Source organism: Tauraco erythrolophus, chromosome 5 (assembly GCF_009769465.1).
Source record: "Tauraco erythrolophus isolate bTauEry1 chromosome 5, bTauEry1.pri, whole genome shotgun sequence".
NCBI classification, from domain to species: Eukaryota; Metazoa; Chordata; class Aves; order Musophagiformes; family Musophagidae; genus Tauraco; species Tauraco erythrolophus.
The window spans coordinates 35,496,813-35,519,121 of NC_141469.1; the positions used below are offsets into that span (position 1 = coordinate 35,496,813).

General features: G+C 43.1%; 1 protein-coding gene across 1 annotated transcript; it reads left to right on the plus strand.

Annotated features, from left to right (window-relative positions):
* Window positions 1-3,923: 3,923 nt before the first annotated feature.
* On the plus strand, window positions 3,924-5,381 carry DRD5 (dopamine receptor D5). Its single transcript, XM_086612060.1, has one exon. The coding sequence runs from the start codon at window positions 3,924-3,926 to the stop codon at window positions 5,379-5,381; it is 1,458 nt and encodes a 485-aa protein (XP_086468186.1).
* The last annotated feature ends 16,928 nt before the right edge of the window (window positions 5,382-22,309 follow it).

The window sequence follows — 22,309 nt, forward strand, 5'->3', positions numbered from 1 at the left end:
TATTTATTTTTATTTGAAACATGAACAGCGGAACCCGACCTAGTCTGCAAGGATTTTTCTGTGCTGAATAAATTGATGATACCAGTTCTCTCCCTTCCTTCCTCAGTACTTTCACATGACTATATATATACACTCGCACCTTTGCCCATCCCTGTACAGTAAAGCATTTCAGCTTCAGTGAGTAAAACTGATGGACCTTAAGCATATGTTCAGCCGTGCTCCTAAATATAGCTCCACTTGAGCATACTTCTACAGTTAAGAACATGTCCAGCTACTTTGCTAAATTGGTCTAATGTGCAATGTCTTCCAGGCTGCTCCACCTTTACCGCTACCTCTTCTTGCCTGTTTCAGAGACTAACTGTAACGAGAGGTTTTTGATGGGATGCTTTTGTAGCCTAAACCTCAGCAGTACATCTGTGTCTATATATTTTAGCTTCCTTTTGGTGTTAATTATTTTTTATCTCTTTAAATCGAGTATCTCTTAGATGAGAGAATGTGTTAATTTCTGAGTGATGTCTACTTTTAAATAAATATAATCAGGCAGAACAGTGGGTCTATGTATTTTGAAATGGAAACAGAATATGTGGCAATGAAGAGAAAAAGCTAGTAAAACATACATTTCTAAAATCAGGAACTGCAAAGATTTTTTTTCCTGCTCAGAATCATTGCAATAGCAGTTGAATTCCATTACTTCCAATCTGCCAGCTGTGAGAGAGAAGTGCAATTTTAACAGGTGAATAAAAAAAAGAAAAATGAGACAAAGCTCTGAAAGAAAAGCACAAAAGCCATTACAAAGATGATTTCAGGATGAAAAAACCCACCTCAAATCTCTCAGCAAGTGACAGCTGTGGTTTTAATGGACTATTCTTAAAATGAGATTTATATGCAAACTGCCTACAGAAAGTAAAAAAAGGATGTTAATAATCTATAACTGTTGAAGGTTTTTATCTCAGGCTCAAAAAATGTTGATAGCAATGGATGGAATATTATAACATACTGTAAACATCCCCATTACACGATTGCTGCTTTGGCCTGGTGTGGCTATGAATGATCTGGCACAAGTGCTGCAGCAAAAGGAGTTGTCCTGTTGCCCACTCCTACTCCACCTCTTCCCAACTCACTGGAGTTCATTAGTGTGGGGGTTTTTACTCTCATATGCCACCCTGTCACAAATCAATATTTTTTTCTACTACCATTGAAACTATTCCTGATCTCCTAACGCATTCCTTTGACTCGAAAGAAAGTTTTGAGCATGCATGAAATGTTGGATCAACATTGAAGACTGGATCACCAGTGCACCTATAGGTACAGGTGCGTCCTTGGCTGATGAAACTTCCCCCAGCTCAATGGTTAAGTCTTTTTCCACCGGGATCTCTGATGAGCAACTTCAGTTCACACCAGATGAAATGCAGAATATTTGCTAAAGATGAAGTCGTTGGGACAGGACATTATATCCCTTAAATTCTGAGTTACTCAGGAGCAAGACAGTCAAATGCAACGCTTGGCTGATAAACGAGATACTTTGGAAACTCCTCTCTACTTTGAGTCCGCCTATTGCAGACACTACTGTAGAAAGCACAGTAAAATTTCATTCTTTAGATGCCTGACAAGCGAACTGTGACAATTTTTGTTTCAATGGGTTAAGGCGCCTTCCCGGCTGCTTGCAGCTCCTCTCTGCCTGACTCCACCACACACAGCAGAGCTGGCAGGAGAGAACATACGCCCGCACCTCCGCTGCACCCAGCCAGAGCCCAATGTCTTTGCTTCCAACGCTGGTGCTCATTTGTACCAAGCCACCAGCGCTTGCATGGTGCTGTGGAGTTGTGGGCAGGCTATGTTATTATTGGGCTACTGTAATTATTAAGCAGGCAGGTACCTACACATACGTTTATTTAAATAGCTAACGCATACTGACTGCGTGCATGTAAATACACACCGGCATATAGATACCACATTCTATATGCAATTTGTGCTGATGCATTTGCATGTGTGCGCACACACCTCTACATTGGTGATGCAATGAATATAAGCTAAAGAAGCAAATCAGATCATTGCTTTTTTACATAAAATGTCTGGACCAGCAGCTTCAACAGACACATGCACAAATACTTGTGCAATTCGGTCCTTCGTTTATACGAATTGTAGGAGGCATTGCTTAGGAAAGCAGAGTTTGTGCAAGCAACACATTGCCTCGGCATCACAGCTTTAGTCACGCTGTTTAGAATTCAGTGGTGACAAAAGCTAAATTCTCCCTCCAATATTAAATATAACTCTGCTTAAATGTGGAAAAGTAGTGCCAATTTCTTAAGCGAGAGCTAAAGTGAAGCTCCAGGTTTTCCTTGTGACAATTTTAGAAAATTGTCTAAAAGGTTGGAGTTGGAGTTTACCTATTTCTTTTTTTTACTCTGCATTTAGTAACTCTTTTAACACTTAACCTTCATATCACTGTAGATGCAGCAAGGTATAACGAGTCTTGTCCTTCCCCATCTGCCTGGAGAAGCAGCTGGAAGGCCCCTAAAGAGTGTCTTTCTCAGCCCTTTTAGTGCCAAAATAGGCTACAGAGTCAACAACGGGTTTGATCTCTGTCAATGGTTTTAAAAAAGAATAAAGTTTTTGAAAAACTGAATTCATAATATTTTGAATAAAAATCACTAAAGCACATTCTCTGAAACACAGGCATGACATTAGTGCACGCTGAGTCCAACGGCACAGTGTTCACACCTGTACTTAGGGGTCATAACTCCGTTTTCTAGCTGCACTGGAGCCCTGCCCAGAGGAACGATTCGCCCCATGGAAGAGCTGAAAAGCAAGAGAATCGGATTTCATTTGCCGGGTTTCTTGCCTGTAACACATCTCAGTCGTCCAGTAGAACCCTTTGGAAAAAAATACCGATTTAGGCTACGTTTCCCATCCCTGTGGATGCAACCCAGCCCGTCTCGCTCCCCCCACGGCAACTTTCAGCCCCACTCGCTCCCAGCGAAAGGCCGAGCGGGCTGTGCCCGTGCCCATTCCCGACAGCCCCGCTTCCCCCGGGGATACTGGCGGCGGGGGGAAAGAGCATCTCCCCGTTCGCCGCGGTGGGACCTCGCTCTTCCCTCCAGCTGGAAAAAACACCGCACCAAGCCGGTGACAGCTGCAAAAAACTGCGAGGATGGCTTGGTTTCGGGGGGGAGGAAAAAAGCCGCCCACGCCGCGCGGACCCGCCGCCCTCAAGCCCCTCTGTCCGCCGGCCCGGACGGGGCGTCCCTGGCGGCGGAGCATGCTCAGAGGGCGGCGGGGGCGGGCGCGCCGGCCGGCCCGGGGAACCGGCAGCGGTGCCGCCGCTCCGCCGCGCCGGGAGCCTCGGCGTGTGCGGGGCGGGCGGAGCCGCCAGCCCGGGCGGCAGCCACCTGGAGCCGCGCAGCGCCGAGCGGTCACTTCGAGGAGCGGGCGCGGAGCGGGTGCCCCGAGGAGGGTGCGCGCTGAGCCGCGGAGCGGTGAGCCCGAGGCGGAGAGGAGCGGAGACCCCGAGCAGGGGGGGACGCGCTGAGCCGCGGAGCGGGAAGAGCAATCGGGGGGACGCGGGGCGGGGACCCCGACCGGGTGCCGCGAGGCAGAGACCCCGCACGGGGGAACGCGCCGAACTGCGGAGCGCGGACCCCGTGCGGGAGCCGCGGAGCAGAGACCCCGAGCGGGGGTACCCGCGCTGAGCCGCCGAGTGCGAACCCCAGCCCGGGGCCGCGGGGCAGAGACCCCGAGCAGGGGGACGCGCTGAGCGGCGGGGCGCGGAGCCCGGTACGCGCTGAGCCGCGGAGCGGGGCCGCCGGAGCGGCGGGGGTGGGGGTTCATCCGGCAGGAGTGGCGGCGGGCGGCGGCCCCATGGGGCCGGGCGGCGGGGCGGTGCCGGCTGCTCGGCGCGTCCTGGCCGCCGGGAGCCGCCAGCCATGCTGCGGGGCGGCGGGAGCCCGCTGCCGCCGGCGGCGGGGCCCCCCGGCGGGGCGCGGGGGCCGGCGGGCGGCCCTGGGGCGGCGCAGGTGGCGGCGGGCAGCCTGCTGGCTCTGCTCATCCTCTGGACGCTCTTTGGGAACGTGCTGGTGTGCGCGGCCATCGTCCGCTACCGGCACCTGAGGAGCAAGGTCACCAACATCTTCATCGTGTCCCTGGCCATCTCGGACCTGCTGGTGGCTCTGCTAGTCATGCCCTGGAAGGCGGTGGCTGAGGTGGCCGGGTACTGGCCGTTTGGGGCTTTCTGCAATGTCTGGGTGGCCTTCGATATCATGTGCTCCACGGCCTCCATCCTGAACCTGTGTGTGATTAGTGTGGACAGGTACTGGGCTATTTCCAGCCCTTTCCGCTATGAGAGGAAGATGACCCAACGGTTGGCGCTGGTGATGATCAGCGTGGCGTGGGCTTTGTCTGTGCTCATCTCCTTCATTCCTGTCCAGCTCAACTGGCACAAAGGTGAGGATGTTGTCGCTGCTGGTGATACTGGAGATGGATTTGGCGCTGGCTGGGCAGCAGCAGGTGCTGTCACCACCTGGGCGGAAGATATAAGTACCACATGGGTGGCATTAGCAGCAATGAGACCCTCTGATGGGACCTCTGGCAGCAATGATACCCTCACTGGACCATCTGAAAGCTGTGACTCCAGCCTCAACAGGACTTACGCTATTTCCTCCTCCTTGATCAGTTTTTATATCCCAGTGGCTATCATGATAGTTACCTACACTCGAATCTACCGCATTGCCCAGGTGCAGATTCGTCGTATCTCTTCCCTGGAGAGGGCAGCCGAGCATGCGCAGAGCTGCCGGAACAGCCGCATTGACTGCCATCATCACACAAGCCTCAAGTCCTCCATCAGAAAGGAGACCAAGGTGTTGAAGACTCTCTCCGTCATCATGGGCGTCTTTGTCTGCTGTTGGTTGCCGTTCTTCATCTTGAACTGCATGGTTCCCTTCTGCGAGAGCCCACCCGGTGACCCCCGCGCTGGCCTTCCCTGCGTCAGTGAGACCACCTTTAATATCTTTGTTTGGTTTGGTTGGGCCAACTCCTCTCTCAACCCCATCATCTATGCCTTCAATGCTGACTTTAGAAAAGTCTTCTCCAACCTCCTGGGATGCAGTCAGTTTTGCTCTAGTACTCCAGTGGAGACTGTTAATATAAGCAACGAGCTTATCTCTTACAACCAGGACACCCTTTTCCATAAGGAGATTGTGACTGCTTACGTTAACATGATCCCAAATGTGGTTGACTGTGAGGAAAATCGCGAGGACCCTTTTGATAGGATGTCCCAGATCTCCCCTGACCGTGAGATTGCCACTAACTCTGTCTGTGAGCTGGACTGTGAGGGGGAGATTTCACTAGGCAAAATAACACCTTTCACTCCAAATGGTTTACGTTAAATTGCATCCTGTCCTGGTCAGTTCTTCTTGGATTACTCAACAACATATTAGCACTGAGTGGAAGAACCTGCTTGGTTTTATGCTATAGTTTGGTCAGTCACTTCATGCTAAACTCACTTCTACGTGTAGTGTAGCACTTTGCAGGATGTAGATGCTGTCGTACAGGGAGCTGGCAGTAAAACTGAATTCAGCACTTTCCCCGGCTGAGGGAGGACCAGGCAGTCGCGTTGATTAGCTGTGGTGAGGTATTGTGGTATAATTATACAGTCAGTTCATGTTTATAATGTGTTTGCAAATGAAAGGTGCCATTGTCAGTGCTACGTACTACAACTTCTAAAATCAGGGACGTATGTGGCTGGCAGAGACATTAAATAGAAAAAATTCTAAGCTGTTTGTTTGTTCAGATCTTACGTTTCTTTTTCTCTGTTGGGTTTTTTTTTCTTTCTTGTTTTGTTTTGTTTTTTAAGATAGAAATAGTGAGGTGATGATTTGGATGATTATTTAAATGCGTGTTTCTGCCAAAACAGTTTATGTGAAATCCATGTTCTCCTAGGCAGCGTTGTTGCCTATGATATCCTTGCCATGTTCCCAGATGAATAAATAAAAGTTACATTGATCAAGGGGTTATTATCTTTCATTTATCACCCTGAAAGTTTTACAACAAGTATTCGAACTTTTACGTTTTTGTTTGAATGGTTAGAATGACTAACAGCTAAACCCTATCATTTAAAAGGAAAATAGGCTGTATAGAAAACACAGTTTTTGAGTAGAAGCAAGACTCATAGGATTGATTTAAAATGAACTGTTTCGTATGACTCTACTTACAGCTAGATTTATGCCTGTTTTTCTTCTTATTAGTTTAACTGATGCTATCCCCTCTCCACAGCTAAGAATATCAGGTATACATACCTACGAGCTATTACAACTTTCCACTTGAACTTACTTTTGAAAGATACTATTGATGAAGAGTTTGGTGATAGAATTAGGAACTGGATATGTCTGAAAAAAATAATTGTGTTAGAAAATGATAAGAATCAGCAGTTGCCACTGTAGATATGGGAACTCACTGAAACCAAGAGAAGAAAAAAATGCTGTTGATGTATTTTTGAGTTACTTACTTTTTAACCAGAACTTAAACATACTTCAGATGCTTTGACTCGACAAAACATTTTAAAGCAGTCTTTAAAAATTTCAAAATATTTTTTTTGAGCTCTGTTTCTGTTGAAACATTTAAACCAACTGGAATGCATTGTTTAGAAATGTTTGTAAGCTTTCAGCTGAGAAATGAAAAGTGATCTTATTTCCAAGACAAATGATCAAAGGTACTAAAAACAGTACCAATATTTATTTCAAGTTTTGGCTTATGAAACGAATGATGTTTGAATTCATTTACCCTTTAAAAATACCTGTGCCAGGAGCTGAGCAGATTTAAATTGTAGGTGTTGAAGCAGCAGCACTCCCTCCTGGTGGTCCTGACTAGCCTCACCTGGAGCCTCCCTATCCTGCCTGACTGGGGACTGAAGGCCCCTATATGATGCCTGGGAGAAAAGTAGGATTTGCACTAGCCAGCATGGTTCAGAAGTCATTTAAGCAGATGCTGGGATTTGGGAATGTTAAGGACTTAGTATTGAGTCTCTTTGGAAGTCAAGGCCTTAATACTGGTTTGGGGATTGTCTTACCTCCCCTTGGGATATGGGGTGGAAGAAGGACAGGAGGCTTGTGATTGAAAACCCTTTGTGGTCGCCTCTACCACAATACGGTTTTGTCTGCAAGCAATGTTTTTTGTGTGTGTAGTCTCTGATACTAATTTGTTATATTGTCATTTTGGCTTATTTTGTCAACTGCTTGTCACTGAAGATCGACATCTACCTGAGCGTTTTCTTTGCTGTTGGTACGAGATCTGAGTGTAACATCCCTTTACAGCTGTCCTCAGAAAAGAGTATTGTGACTGCGGCTTAGGGAAGCTTGAAAAACAAATGTCATGCCCATAACCAGGTTCAGCGTACTAATGGCTTGACATCAAGGGTGAGTATGTTATCATTCCTCTACTAAAGCAATCATATGTTGCCAGGAGTTAACCATAGTTTTAGCCCTGCTGGTTAGATAAACTTGCCCAGAATAAAATAATTTTCCCAAATAAAAACAACAGAAACGGCTTCTGGTGGTGTAGTGATGAATTATCCCAACCAGAATTTAGATTGTTGCATTTGCTCGTTACTGCTCAAATTTTGAGGCTAGTACAGCATGTAAAACTTCCTGGATCTCTGCAAAAAGCCTGTGATAGTGCAGACACTAGGTGCTGATTCCAGCTCCCAGGGCAATGCCTGTATTCTGTCTGATTTTGCCCATATTAAATCAGAAACTGCCAGGGGAAATGGGGAAAGATGGTTTCTTCCTGGGCACCTGTGTGCCAACAGACTGTGCTGTCTGATGCTGCACCTCACACCCTGCTCCAGCAGCAGTACAGAGCCGCAGAACAGTCTCAGTAGTGACAGTTCCCTTAGATCCAGGTCCCTGCAGGTGTGTTGGAGGGGTAGATGTGCACAAGAATATGCTAGTGCATCCCCTTGGCAGGTGTTTTTCTCCTCATCAAGGCTTTACCTGCCTAGGTTTCAGGGGTAAGTGGGTGGGCTAACTTTGGGATTCAAGAAGATGACATCTCCATCAGTGGGTTTATATGACAACTTTGCACAGAATATTAGAGACGGTCTTATCTCGGATCTAAATGAAGGCAATTTTTAGCTTGCCCCCAGAGTTTGGGAGCATGATTAGAACAATACAGAAAACTGGCCTAATTGCCACTTTCCATTACTAATTTTTAGTTTATGACTTCAGCTGATAAATGATTTCTGATGGTGGCTCTACGATATAATCTTTCCCCTTGGCATGTGTACCTGTCAGGGGGCTTTATCCTTTGGAGCCCAGGAGTATCAGAAAGGGAACATTTCTGCTTTGAAAGACAGGGAAAACAAACGTTTTTGCTAGGAGCACAGATTGACTTTAAGGATCTGAAAGAAAACCTTTTTCTTGATTTGTAACATTGGGACGATTTGTTGCTAGTGTATTCAGAATTAGTAAGATAAACTTTTTAAAAAGAAATCTGTTATCTTGCCTTGAACTATAAAAAAGCAGACTTTTAATGAAAACGTCCCCAAAAAGGCTTTTTTAAGCGGGTTTCTCTCAGATGAAACTGCTGCCCTACTTTTTTGATGGTTTTCCTCTTAAGGACTAATGCATCTGCCTAGCTGTAGAGCAGAGTTCACTGGAAGTGCAAGCAGGTTCTTATAATCCTCATATCCTTGTGGTGTCACTCCGGAACTCATCTGTGCCAATGGTTTGTGCCTCCCATCAACATGTTTTCTTCTGAGAAAGTCACCTTGCTCCTGTCGCGCATTCTACTTAAGCATGATCACTTATTGCTAGCTCAGTTTTTTTTTCTTTTTTTTTGTCCTTTATACTTTTAACGATTTGAATGTACAGTGCAGTTTGGCTTTGAGTTGTTTTACTTAATGTAGTTCTGAGTGTTGGCTGACCTTTAAGATCCCCAATTCTTTTCAATTTCTATTTTGTGTTATTGCTTATATATCTTACCTTGTGATATGCGTCACTATTAAATTACCTCTGAGCCAGCCAAATCTTCTATTACGGCTCATTCTGTTAGTCCTGGATAACCCCATACCAAAGGAGGGTCAGTAGATCAGTAGTCTGTATGTTTTCTGTCTGAGTTAACTAATGGCAGAGGAGTTCGTTTTAGTTAAAGAACAGAACATGTGAAGGTATCTTAGTTCATTTTTCAGAAGCTCGGACATAGGGGACATGAAAGTACAGTGTTTTATGTAAAATGCTGCAGACACCATGAAGATTCACTCACTATTCATATTTATGGGTTGTATAGTGTTTCCCTCCCCCCCCCCAAGCTAAAGAAATATAGATGACTTTCTCAGAGGTGAACACAAACAAAACGCTTTTCAAAGAGAGAAAAAATACTGCAATATTTTTTGGTAAGTTTTGTACTTTATTCCTTTGCTTTCATTATGTTTGTTACTTTTGCAAGTCACATCTGCTGTGTCTCTGCAGGGAGAGTCCCTACGGAAAACTCGAGTGTTTTTGTGACATATAACAAAAAAAGGCTTCAAAATCAGGAAGGCTTCTTATAAAAGTAACACTAAGGACAATCTTACACCATTTAGGAGTCAATCATGTATAAACTCAGCATTCAAGAGACTGAGAAGACTGGAGGCGGTGTTCAGAACATGCATCAAACTGGAGGTTTGAGAGGTCACAAGTCCTTCAGCTGTTTCTATGTGCCAAAATTGCCGCTCTTGACAAGGAGAGCAATTTCGTCACTGTCACACAGAAGGCAGGGTATACACCTATGTCGGTGTTAATAATTATGCAGAGATTTTTCTTTCCTCTGAGGCCGTCTTCACTACTGTTTAATTGGATTAATTAGATCTTTAAAATTATTCAGTGCCTATTTAAATCAGTAGAAGACCTCAGTGATGAATGTGGGCTTGGGTCACAGAGCAATGAAGTTATTTCTCCTGGCTTCTTATGAATATTACTGCTGGTGTTCTCTGCTAGTGGATGGTGACATGTTAAAGTTGGCATGCTGAACAAAATATTTCACCAGCTGATACGCAGAAATAATTATTTTATTCAGATTTACTTATTTGTTTTCAAACTTCGGAAGACTTTTCAGACTTTCTAGGAGCTTCACAAAGTCCACACAAAGAGCATTTCCTCTTTGATCGTATCTCAGGTCAGCAACAACTGGTTGCAATTTTAGTGCACTGGTAACTATATAGTGCGCTATGCTTTTGTGAACAGAATTATACTCCTCTAAGTTTAAGCTGATGTTTTCCGAGATGAGGGTATACTTTTGCTGTAAAAGCACAGATGTGCACAAAAATACCTATAAATGAAGACATTTCCATTAGTAACGGAGACACCCAAGATGTGCCTCTTTCTGCAGCCTTTTATTTATTGTAGCAGTGTAAGACTGCAGTGAGCAATAATGGGATTAGGGGTGTAAAGAGTAGAAATACAAATAATATTATCATCTGAAGCAAATGATGGATTGTTTTTTTTTGGGAGCCTACCAGCTCTCCCAGGATAGTTTAGTTTAATAGGAAATTTACAAGATGATTTTGTTTTGTTATATGCCTAAATCCATTCTCAGCTCTGACTGGAGATAATGTTCAATAATATTTATAGTGGACAGATAGCTGTTTAAGGAGGATATACATTTTTATGGACTTAATCATTTATATCACAGCCGTCATGGTCACATTTGTGAGGGTTGCAAAATACAATGCATTAATCATAAAAAAATAATTAAAAATTTCAGTTAATGAAAAAGTTTCTTCCTATGATTTATTCCCCACTGTTAACAACAAATACTTATTTGTATGTTGGACTACACTCTCATTGCTACCAGAAGAAGCTGAAATGCTCTGAACCTGCTACTGATAATCTGCTGATTCATGTTAGGAGGAAGGTCTGAAAAATAAGGAAGGAAATGGCAGCAACACGTACAGATAGGTTCAGTTCACATGAAATCGGCCTGGTGTCAGCCAGCCCGTGCAGATGACTGCACAGTGATGAGCCATTCTTGTGATGCACAAGGATCTCGAACGCCAGCTCCCTAGACCTTGGCTGCATGGTAGACCTGTTGCTCCCAAGGTGGATGCTCAAAATCTATATGTAATGCTTAGGAAATCTAAGCTTTTTAACAACTGCTCTGACTTTTCTTGACTACGTAAAAGAGAAACTACGCTTTTCTTTTTCAAGGTTATGCTCTGAAATAAGTGGTTGCAAATGACATCTGGTGTTTATTGTCTCAGTGGTTTAGCTGCTGCCTGGCTAGTGCTTGAACGGATATGGCTGTGGTAGCTGCTCAGGTTTTCAATATCTGAACTGCATGTATGTTGTAGTTTAGGGGCCTAATATTGAGTGGAAGAAATCGTAAATTCATATAGTTTTTCCAGAGCCTCTGAGGAGCACTGTAAAACATAGTCTGGTGGTTGCACAGCAGAGATGAGCTTCGACTGCAGCCTGAGCTTGGTTGCTTCTGAGGACAGCGGGTAAATCTAGTCTACAGCTCACCTGCTGCAGTTTTGAAAATGTCCCATGGGTAAAATACTAACAAGGAAGTTCAGTGTGCCCTCTTTTACCCTTTGACCCCATTTTTCCCATCTAAAATGTTTTTAGTCAGATTAAAAATCTACATTTCCAGCCTTTGGCCTTGACCTTTTGCTTTCTCTGTTAACTTCATGTAATTAGTCTCCTTCAGTGGACAGAAGCTCCTGGCATGGTGTTAGCTGCTTGGGTACTTCATCGTCACCGAATCTGAAACTACCTCAAGCTACACTTAAATTACGTCTTCAGCCCGAAGGGAATCTTTTAGATTTTTTTTTTTTTTCCAAGCAACAACATTTCCCTCCTCAACACAAGATTATTCACCAGAAGTATAATTTAGAGGACAAGCATAAATAGACTTTTTTTTAAAGCTCTTAAGGATTTTGCTTGATTATACAAAATGAGAATGGATCGGTATTAGGCATAGAGATAAAAGAGTTTTTTCTACAAGAGGTATAATTTTGGGCTTTTTATAGAAATATGAGCTGGATATTTTATTTGTGAAGAGTATATGCATTTCATTTTATACACTTGTATGCATACATATGTTCTTTATATAGATGTATATACACACATGCAAATATATTTCATCATATTTACAGGGTAATTAAATATATTTCTCTAAATACAAAATGTGCAAATTCATCCAGAAGGAAGCAAGTCACATCTTAAAATTTTACTATTATTCTTTTATCACAACCATCAAATACAAGTGCACAGTCTTCCCAGATGTTCAAAAGGTGCTTTGGCTGCTTAAAGTTGAAGTCTTTGAAAATCCAAATATTCAGTGAGAGGGAGTTTACAAAATTCTTTCAACTATTTTATATTTAAAACCTTTTAGTAATGATAGCTAATTGATCTTTATCTGTAATCATTTTGAGACAGATAGCAAGAAGAGGAGATGATTTAGAAGTACCTCATGAATGTCCCTCAACAACAAGTATTAATGCTTTTGTCTTTCTGATGCGGTGAAACGGAGGTGCAAACTTCTTGACAGCATGCAAAGAGTTTCTGCTTCACCGGAAGATAGAATGTATTACAAAACCTTTCAAAATATCCAATTTAGGTAACATAGTGTCCAAATTTTAAAAGACATCTCAGGTTGACGTATTTTCTGTGTTAAACAACTAGTTTGATAATTCAAATAATGGCCTTCTCTTAAAAATAATCATAGAATCATAGAATAGTTTGGGTTGGAAGGGACCTTTAAAGGTCATCTAGTCCAACTACCGCTGCAATGAGTGGCGACATCTTTAACTAGATCAAGTTGCTCAGAGCCCCATGCAACCTGACCTTGAATGTTTCCAGGGACAGGGCTTCTACCACCTCTCTGGGCAACCTATTCCAGTGTTTCAACATCCTCATTGTAAAAAATTTCTTCCTTGTATCTAGTCTGAATCTATGCTCTTTTAGTTTAAAACCATTATCCCTTGTCCTATAGCAACAGACCCTACTAAGAATTTTGTCCTCATCTTTCTTATAAGCCTCCTTTAAGTACTGAAAGGCTGCTGTAAGGTCTCCATGGAGCCTTCTCTTCTCAAGGGTGAACAACCCCAGCTCGCTCAGCCTTTCTTCATAGGCGAGGTGCTTCATCCCTCTGATCATTTTTGTACCCATAATAATAATAAATATAAATAATAAAATAATATTTGCAAAGGGTCAGGGTTTCATAGGTCAAATGGGATAGAGAAGTGAAAATTCAAGGACCAGCTCAGCAGCACTAAAGAAAATAGGCAAGATTGAACATCTTGGCAATAGCAGAGCCATGGCTGAGGACAGGGAAGAAAATAGTTGGGCAGGAAGCAAGGAGAGAATTTTAGAGGAGTAATGAGAGAAACCAGCTGAGGGTCCAGGAAGCGAGAAATTTGGTGGCAGTTGAAGACAATAAGGGACCAAGAGGAATTGATACAGTCCCAGTTAGATGATGCAGGGATGATAACAGAGGTCAGTAGGTTTTGGAGTGAGTGGGTGAAAGGGAACTGGAAGGGATCAGGAAGGAGTCTAGGCAGAGAGCATCCCTAAAGGCTTGTGGGGCTCTGGGAGGCCGTACAGAGATGCGTGAGATTTCTGTGGGGAAGCCAACAGGGAAGGGCTGAGAGCAGACAACTCACCCACCCTTTCTTCTCCCAGGATCCGCAGTCCTTCCTGCTCTTTGCCATCCCCACCTACCACTTCCAATTAACTCCAGTATTGCCGCTTCATTTTATCATTAAACAGGTACAACTCAAGTGTCAGTCTACTGTGCAGCAGATGAACAGCTGTCATAATTATTCCACTGTGTTAAAGCTTGGAAAATAACTTCCACAGTGACATGCTACACTATCCTGCAAAGAATACTCAGTCAAGGAGTGGAGAGCAAAGAGGGCTTTGAGATCATCTTCCCGCTGTGCTAGATCATGCTGGTTTTGCTGTGTAATGGTAGGGCATTTTAGCTGTTTGTCCTAGTTCTGCTGGATTGCTAGAAGCAAGTCTGTCTGCTGGAAACTTTCTGAAAGAGCCTAGTCCCATTTGAAATCTTTAGTAGAATGGCCCTAGTATGTCAGTACTGTGATTTCTTTAATCTGTGCAAATAAGGTATTGAACGTAAGCAAAATCTGCTGCTGTATATTGAGTGCATATGTTCATTGTGAAAAGCTGATCTCCAGTGGTGACTTGTAATGTGATGTTATGGAATTGACTCCATAACATGACTCCAAGACCAAATCTGCCAATTTGCAACTACAAGAAACGTGGTTTGTTTTTTTTTTGCTTTTTGCTAAATACAAGTACTAGCAATATTTTATTTCAAGTACAAAGGTACCAACTACTACTTATGGGCATGCCTAATTGGATGCTTTTGTACAGTGATGGGACTGTTGGAAATGAACTTAAGAGACATAAATCTTAATTAAAAATAGTTATATACATATCATGTAATATCGAACAGGAAGTTATTCAGTTCTGTACTATACAAGGTTTACACTGGCTTACATCTTTGCAGAATGCTGCTTTTTTTTTTTTTATTTTTTTAACCTTGTAGTGACTTCTGTCAGGATACCCAAGTGATGGTAACAGCCAACAGATGGTAACGGCCAAAAGAGCTGCAGAGTAAACTGTAAAATTTAAATCTTTTGCTATGTACTGTTTGGATGAGAAGTGATGATACCTCTGCTTGAATGTATTCACCATGTTAGTGCAACGACCTGCACCAGGTAAAGCTCAACATCTCATACTTGCACTCTTTCTGGATCCATGCACACCACAGTCATGGCCCAGTGCTGCCCCACGTGCCTGCGCTCACACTGCAGCTCAGCAGCTCTCCTTGGAGGCTGCAGAAACTTAATCTCTCTGTTTTCAGCAGGGTCTTTAACCACGAGACTATGATACACATTGCAAATACTGTCCTTACTGGCTGCGTTTCTGAGTCAAGCTGAACGACAGCCTCTGAGTGTGCTGGGTAAATCAAGCAAGTGTCAGCAATGCAGGAATGCCTAGTCTCCAAGTGCCACCCCTCCATAGCTGGTGGGAAGGTGTCTCGGCAAAACTGAGGGCAAAGGGGGTGTATGTGATGGCACAGCTTTAGGAACTTGGAGACAACAATTGCCTTATAAAACAGTTGGCTGTGAAAGTGGGATTTTTTTTCAAGACTGTTGTCCTAAACTTAGGCACTTAAATTCCACGTAAGTGGAACTGTAAGCATTTTAATACCTTCTAGGTTACAGATGTATTTACTCAAATATGTAAATACATATTTACATGTTGCGCATGTTGCAAATGAATCTGGATCCCAGATGGACAGGCTTTGAAAGGCCACGCAGAAGTGTGTAAACTGAATGACTTTGCAAGCACAGATGAAGCAGGATTGTCCCTTCTCACTTGTGAGCACCACCTGGTTCAGCGTGTGCTTTGTATTCTCTCACTGTGAGCTGAAGCAAACCACTGGTCCCAACATACTATTGCATCCATTCATGTACAGGGGCTATGAAACCATCCTGGAGTGGGGTTTTGCAGCACCGGGACCAATGGATGTAAAATGAGGAACTCTCCTGTGCGGTGTGCCCCTCACAAGCAGCTCAGGCTGACCGGAGAATGGCTTGTGCTGCTACATCTGCGCCTCTTTGCACGTTCAGGAAGCCTCGGGAAGACTAAAAAACGCCCTTAACTTCATGTTTCTGGGCTGAGAGCTTTATTTTGTGGCTCAAAGAGGCACAGTCCACTTCCAGTTGCTTTTTTAAAAGATGGTATGCTTCAGTGCCTTGTGTATAAAAGCAAATGCGATGATTTCAGTGATGGCAGCAATACAAACTTTATAACTTTAATTAAATAGGACAGATCATTCAGTGGTGAAGATGGTTTAAAAGAGATGACTTTGCCATTCTAAAACTGTCTTTTTTGTTGTCTCTGCTCTCTTTCTTAATTTGCTGGTGTATTAGCTGGAGCACTAGAGAAAATTGTTTGGTACAGGCAGAAAAGTTATTTTCTATTTGATTAGTTATAATAAATTGTCCTAAAAGTGCCTGATAGTCTCCTTTGGGAGGTGCTAATCAATAGCTGGAGGAAACTTACTTTCCAAATCTTTCCCCTAGCCAAGATTGTAACTTTATTCTTTCCGGGCTCCCTTCTTCTTTCCCAGATGACTACTTCTTTTGGGGAACCCCGCTTTTCTGCACCACCTCTACATTCCAGAAAGCACCACACAGTCTATGTGTGGAAGCACACTGCATGATCAGCCCCCGAATTGGTGACTCTCACACCTCTTTGTTAACTGGAGGATTCAGGATGTGCCACTTTAGTTCAGTCCAGGTTTTACCAAAATTTACCTGTCTGTATTGGTTGCAGCTAGTAAGTAGCAGGCTTCTGCTTGAGAGTTTGATTTCAGATACTAACGCCTGCTCCTCCTACCAGTTATCTACAGCCTGTAATTGTTCAGAATGTAAGCTTTTCCTTTCACCTACAACAACTAGAAAGGATTGTATGCTAGAAATTGTCCTCCACAAACTCTCTTTTCTTTTTCCCTGTGAAAAAACTCCAGGTTCAGAGAGACTCATTTCTGCATGTCTCATTCTGTGTTCAAAGTCAGTGGCTTTCAGGTCATATGAAAATACCTCTTTGGCTCTGTGTGTTCTTCCTAGTTGCCAAGCAGTGATGATCTGAGGACAGATTGGAATTGGACTTCTAGCTTACTTGCAACTGGCCTGTGACTGAAGTGAGGATGGACCATTCAAGGTCCATCAGGGTGGTGTACTGACTTCAGTTTTGTCCAGTACCGGAGGCAGGCTGTCTCCCTTTGAGAAAAGAGATGCACACTTTCCTAAGTCCTTGGAGGTCTCATTTGCTGCTTTGTGTCAGGTCCTGCTACTCTCAACAATTCAGCTAAGTCTCTGATGCTATTGGAAGTGGTGGGATCCACACCAACGTCAGCTTCCAGCACTTTGGGCTGACACCATGTCTATTGAGGCTTTGAACAGCGGGAATGTGGTCTTCTCATGCACCACCCTCTTTCCTGCTCTACAGGATGAGCTACATGCTGTGACCAGTTCCCCATCTTTATGAGTTAGAATATCCATACACAAGAAGAGAATATAGGAAAGAAGGAGAAGGATTAAATACAAGAAGAAGTGGATAGCTACGCAAAGACTTTGTTGTGGTTTAACCGCAGCTGGCAACTCAGCCCTGCGCAGCTGCTCACGCACTCCCCCCTGGTGGGATGAGGGAGAGAATCAAAAGAGTAAAAGTGAGAAAACGCGTGAGTTGAGATAAAGGCAGTTTAATAGGTAAAGCAAAAATTGCACGCACAAGCAAAGCAAAACAAGGAATTCCTTCACCCCTTTCCATCCGCAGGCAGGTGTTCAGCCATCTCCAGGAAGCAGGGCTCCATCATGCATAACGGTTACGTGGGAAGACTCTGAGCATCCCTCCCTTCCTTTTTCTTCCCCCAGCTTTGTGTGCTGAGCATGATATTATATGGTATGGAATATCCTTTTGGCCAGTTTGGGTGTGATGCTCCAGCTATGCTCCCGCCCAGCTTCTTGTGCACCTGCACGCTAGCAAAGCATGGGAAGTCCTTGATTTCTTAGCAACAACTAAAACAATCAGTATATTGCCAACCTTCTTCTCATACCAAATCCCATACTGAATCCAAAACACAATGCTATTCTAGCTACTAAGAAGAAAATTAACTTTATCCCAGCTGAAACCAGGACAGACTTACAGTTTATGCTCCCAGCATCCCATGCAAGGCTGGCTCTTCATGAACTGGCCACACCTGTATATCTCCTTCCTCCAGCAAGAACAGATTTGGAGGCAGCTCACACCCAGGCTCACATTGGCAGCATTTCTCAGTCCAGTTTTCCTCTCCCAGTGGGCAGAGCTCAGAAGGTCTGGTCCCCATGTAAATAATGTGCTTCAAAAGCTTAACCTGGATATGGTTGCCACCTGTTCAAAGGCCCAGTTCAGATCAAAAGTCCTTGATAAAACTAGTTGACTGATATTCCGATCCCGTAGCTTCCACTTGTTTGGGATTTTCCAAAGCTGAGAGCTAAAAGCAGGTTAGAAATGCTTTTCTACTGGCTTGGCTTTTGTGCTGTGAAGCCACACCACTGGCTTAATTTTCTCCCCACTGGTAAGCCTCTGGTTTAATTAGAAGGTAAGATGAAATGTCCAGCCTGACAAAGCTACGCTTAAAGAGTTAAAGAAAAACAACAACAAAAAACTTTCTAGGGTTAGCAAGCAGTAATTGGATTGCTTTCTGGCTTCATTTCAGCCTCAGTTGCTTCCTCCCACTTCCACCTCTTAACAAGTATTTGACACAGAAGCAGAAGATACCTAGAAGGTGGACTATACAAAGTGTCTCTGTATTTGGCCTCTGATTGGAATCCAGATCTGGTCAGTAATTACAGGATCAATGAAGTCCATTGAGCGACCTATGCGAGATAAACTGTCCTACTCGCACAGCACAGAGTTCTTCCTGAAGGAAAAACACTGAAAAGTGGCTTAAATGTCTCTTATCAAACTTCTAATAAGCCTAGTGTGGGCATGGAGAAGTGTTAGGTTTAACTTCTTCCACAGTTAAGATAAGTTTGTGTCCTATTTACCTGTATGGTATTGAAGGTATTTGAAAATGAGCCAATAACTCTTTCCTGGAGCAGGGAGGGAGGTTGCTGAGGTCTTCAAGAAGATCTTTCACTGAAATCCCAGAAGAAAGGAAACTGTCACACCTGGTAGGATGTGTGCACGATTTGTCTAACCCTTTCAAATATTGCAGCTCAAAATGAAGGCATTTCCTTTTCTGTAGCTCTTCCTTGTTAAATTGTGCTTAAAATACTGGTGTCTGAGGCATGATGTTTTATACTCCGTCTCTGATTTATGTTGTCATTGACTGTTATACATCCCAAGAAAGTGATAGTGTATTTAACTGATACAATAAACAGTCAGACTTCTGGGAACAAAAGCCCTTCTTCTGGTCTGAACTGTTTTGTGTCTGTATCTGATGAAGCAAAGTGCGTATGCTTGAAAGTCTCTTTGTTTGTCACAGAGGATAATAAAAGATATTACCACCTGCTCCAAATAGCACTGTCCTTGTAGCCTTGATGAGCAGTGATTTCTCTACAATTTTAACTAAGTTTAGATATTACTGATGATTGTGTAAGTATTCAACTTGGTCTTAGAAGTTCACTGCAGTTTCATTTGCAGATCTGTGGGTGTCACAGTGTTTGAAAAATTGGTTCATGTGATCAGCTTTTCATTTACTGCCTCTCCATTTCATCTAATGCCTCCTTATTTCTTGTGTCACATGGAAAGAGAACCAAAACTTCCAGTCTAGTTTATCTGTGAGTTTATATGCTTTTAAGGTAAATGCTTCCAGACTTTTCAGTGACACTTTACAGGGGAGTTGTTTATGACCCTTACAGTTCTTGTGCAAGACCTCTGCCCTACTACAGTTCTGCCTTTATATAAAGTATCCTGTAACCACTGTAGGCTTGATTGAGAACTGAATTATGGCACTTTTACACCATCTTAATGCGTTGCCTTGGTAAGAGCACAGGTGTAAATTTGCAATAGATTGGTAGGAATCATTATGTGATAACAAAGCAGCAGGAAGAAAAGCAAAACCAAAAAAACATGCAAAGCAGGGAGCATGGTTCAGACAGAGAGTTTGAGTCACTGATGTGACTTGAAGAAACATTTGACAGAGAACCATCTTTTTCTACCATGTGTTTTCAATCTTAAGAAAAAGTTTTGAGAGGAGCTTTCTTGCCCTATGCAGATCTGGGAAAACATTGAAGTTATTTTTTAAATTATACATCTAAGGAATGGCAGGTCTGATAAAAGAAAATGACTCAAGTTTTACTTAACATTCCCATACATCATTAACCATTTGAGTCAGCGCTGTGCAGATAACATGGCATTAAAAAATCTTCTTCAGCCAGAGTTCTTTCCTTGCCTGGAGGATTATAGCTATTTTCATATGCAGGGTTTAATAGGAAAAAAAAAAAGTATTAGGCTGAGGAAGCAAATCAAATGCTTTTAAGTGAGAGAATGTGCGGTAGACAGAGTCGTATGGGAGCCTCAGCGCTTCATTTGTGGGTGTGTGAGTGGCAGTAACGGCAGGAGCCATATGTGTATGGCACGAGCGAAGGAGTGGGGCTGCATGCAAAGGCCAACTGTTGTTATCCTTCCCACAATTAAAATGTGGAAGCCTATTTATCTCAGTGTTAAAATTTGGAGGTAACTACAACAACAAAAGAATAGCTGCAGCATCCTGCAATAGTAGGAGTAACTGAGTAGTTTTGTAACAGGGTGAGTTTGTCATTTTTATATCCTTCTTAGGACAAATCTGATTCTAAAGCTGATGACATATAACGATGGTGGACTTGTCATGCATGAACAGCTTTTGAGATGCAACTGACAATTCAAGATCTGATGAGTCTAGAAGTTCACTAAGCTTTATTCTCCCCTTTCCCAGCCTAAAACATAACTCAGACTCCAAACAAGAAATATGTGGATTCAAGTCAAAGTATTTCACTCAGATGCATTTAAAGTCATTTGTATGTCTCCAATTTATTTCCAAACTGTTAGGATACTATCAGCAATATTTTATTTCCCCTAGCTCTTTCCTTTCCCCACAAAAACCATAAGTAAAAGACAAGGCAGCTAGGTGCAATTTAAGAGAAGTATCCTTACATTCTCTGTAGAAAGCAAACAAACCCACATCCTTATTAAAACTCTGCAACTTGTGTTACATAAACAGTTCTGACATCAAATTTAGTATTGTGTTCGTAAGATTTTCAGTGGCCAGCTCACCCAACTACATTAAATCTGCCTTTGAAGATGCAGAGGCAATTTTGATAAATAGAACAAAAAAATGATCAACTTCTGGTTATGAGTTCTGAATTGTTAATGTAGCTATTTACAACCAGAGCTGCACAATCTCATCTGAAAATCACCTCTTTTGTACTGACTCTGGCTGGGATGGAGTTAGTTTTCTTCATTGCAGTCTGTATAGTCCGATGTTTTAGGTTTGTGACTAGAACAATGCTGATAGCACATTAATATTTTAGCTTTCACTGAATAGTGTTTGTACAGCACCAAGGCCTTCTCAGCTTCTCACTCTGGCCCTGCAGTGAATAGATCAGGGATGTGCAAGAGGTTGGGAGGGGACACAACCAGGCAGATGACCTGAACTAACCAAAGAGATATTCCATGCCGTATAACGTCATGCTCAGCAATAAAACGAAGAGGAGCAAGGTTAGGTAGGTCAGTCATCTTTTGGTCAGGAACTGGCTGGACGTCAGTCTACGCAGGGCAAGATGGTGAGCGGTTGCCTTTGCATCACTTGTTTTGTTTTTATTTCCTTTCATCCTTCGATCCTTTGCTTATTAAACTATTTTTATCACAACCCACGAGTTTTCTCACTGTTACTCTTCCTTTTCTCTTTCCCCAACCCGCTGGGGGACAGTTTTCTTTCTGCTTCTAGATCATCGTGTGACCTGTTAGTGTAAAATCATTCCAGTATCTCACCCACTTCAGTGCAAGGTCACCAAAAGAACACCGTGTTCACGGACCTTGTTACTTCACTGCACTGGCCAGCGTGACCTTGGTACTGTAGATGCTTTTAAATACAAGGGAGGATTTACCCTAGGAGAGGAAAAGACAATGTTCTTGCTTTTGAAACTGAGAAAAAGTTACAATGAAAGCAATAGTAATAGAAGGGAGTTACAGTATACCTTTGCTGACAGTGTTATAAATCAAAGAAGAAAAAAATCAAAGAAGAAGACTGAAGGAAAACCCATTAGGGCTGGACTGGAGCTGCAAGTGCAGCTGAGCAGGATGACCCCAAGCCCAGGGAGCTCCATGATATCAGTAGGGCTTGCAGGACCCTCCTGCCCTGATCCCCAGGCACAGACAGCTGGAGCAGGGGCTGGCAGGGCACAGAGGCTCTTACTGTCTTGTTCCCTGCCAGTTCTTTGTGAGCCGTAATGGTCCCCACCACTTTCCTGCTTATACCACAGCATATCTAACAGCCTGCCAAACCTGGAAACTTACCTTAAAAGGAGGGAAAAAAAGGAGAAGGTGAAGAGCTGATGGCTGGCTGGTGCCTTCTGTAGGTGGAATATGAAGGTAGACTGATTTGAAGAATTTGCTGTTTGCATGGATGATCTGATGAAATTCAATTTTTTGAATACACCCTAAATTTATGAGTGATTGTTATGTCTCTCATGATGCAGACATTTTTCTGTTTGAATATTACCTTCAATCATACATTGAGAGATACTCATGCCAGTGGAATTATCATTACTGTTATAAAA

Coding starts and splice junctions, on each gene's coding strand:
- DRD5 (XM_086612060.1), top strand. CDS start 3,924: ATGCTGCGGGGCGGCGGGAGCCCGCTGCCGCCGGCGGCGGGGCCCCCC.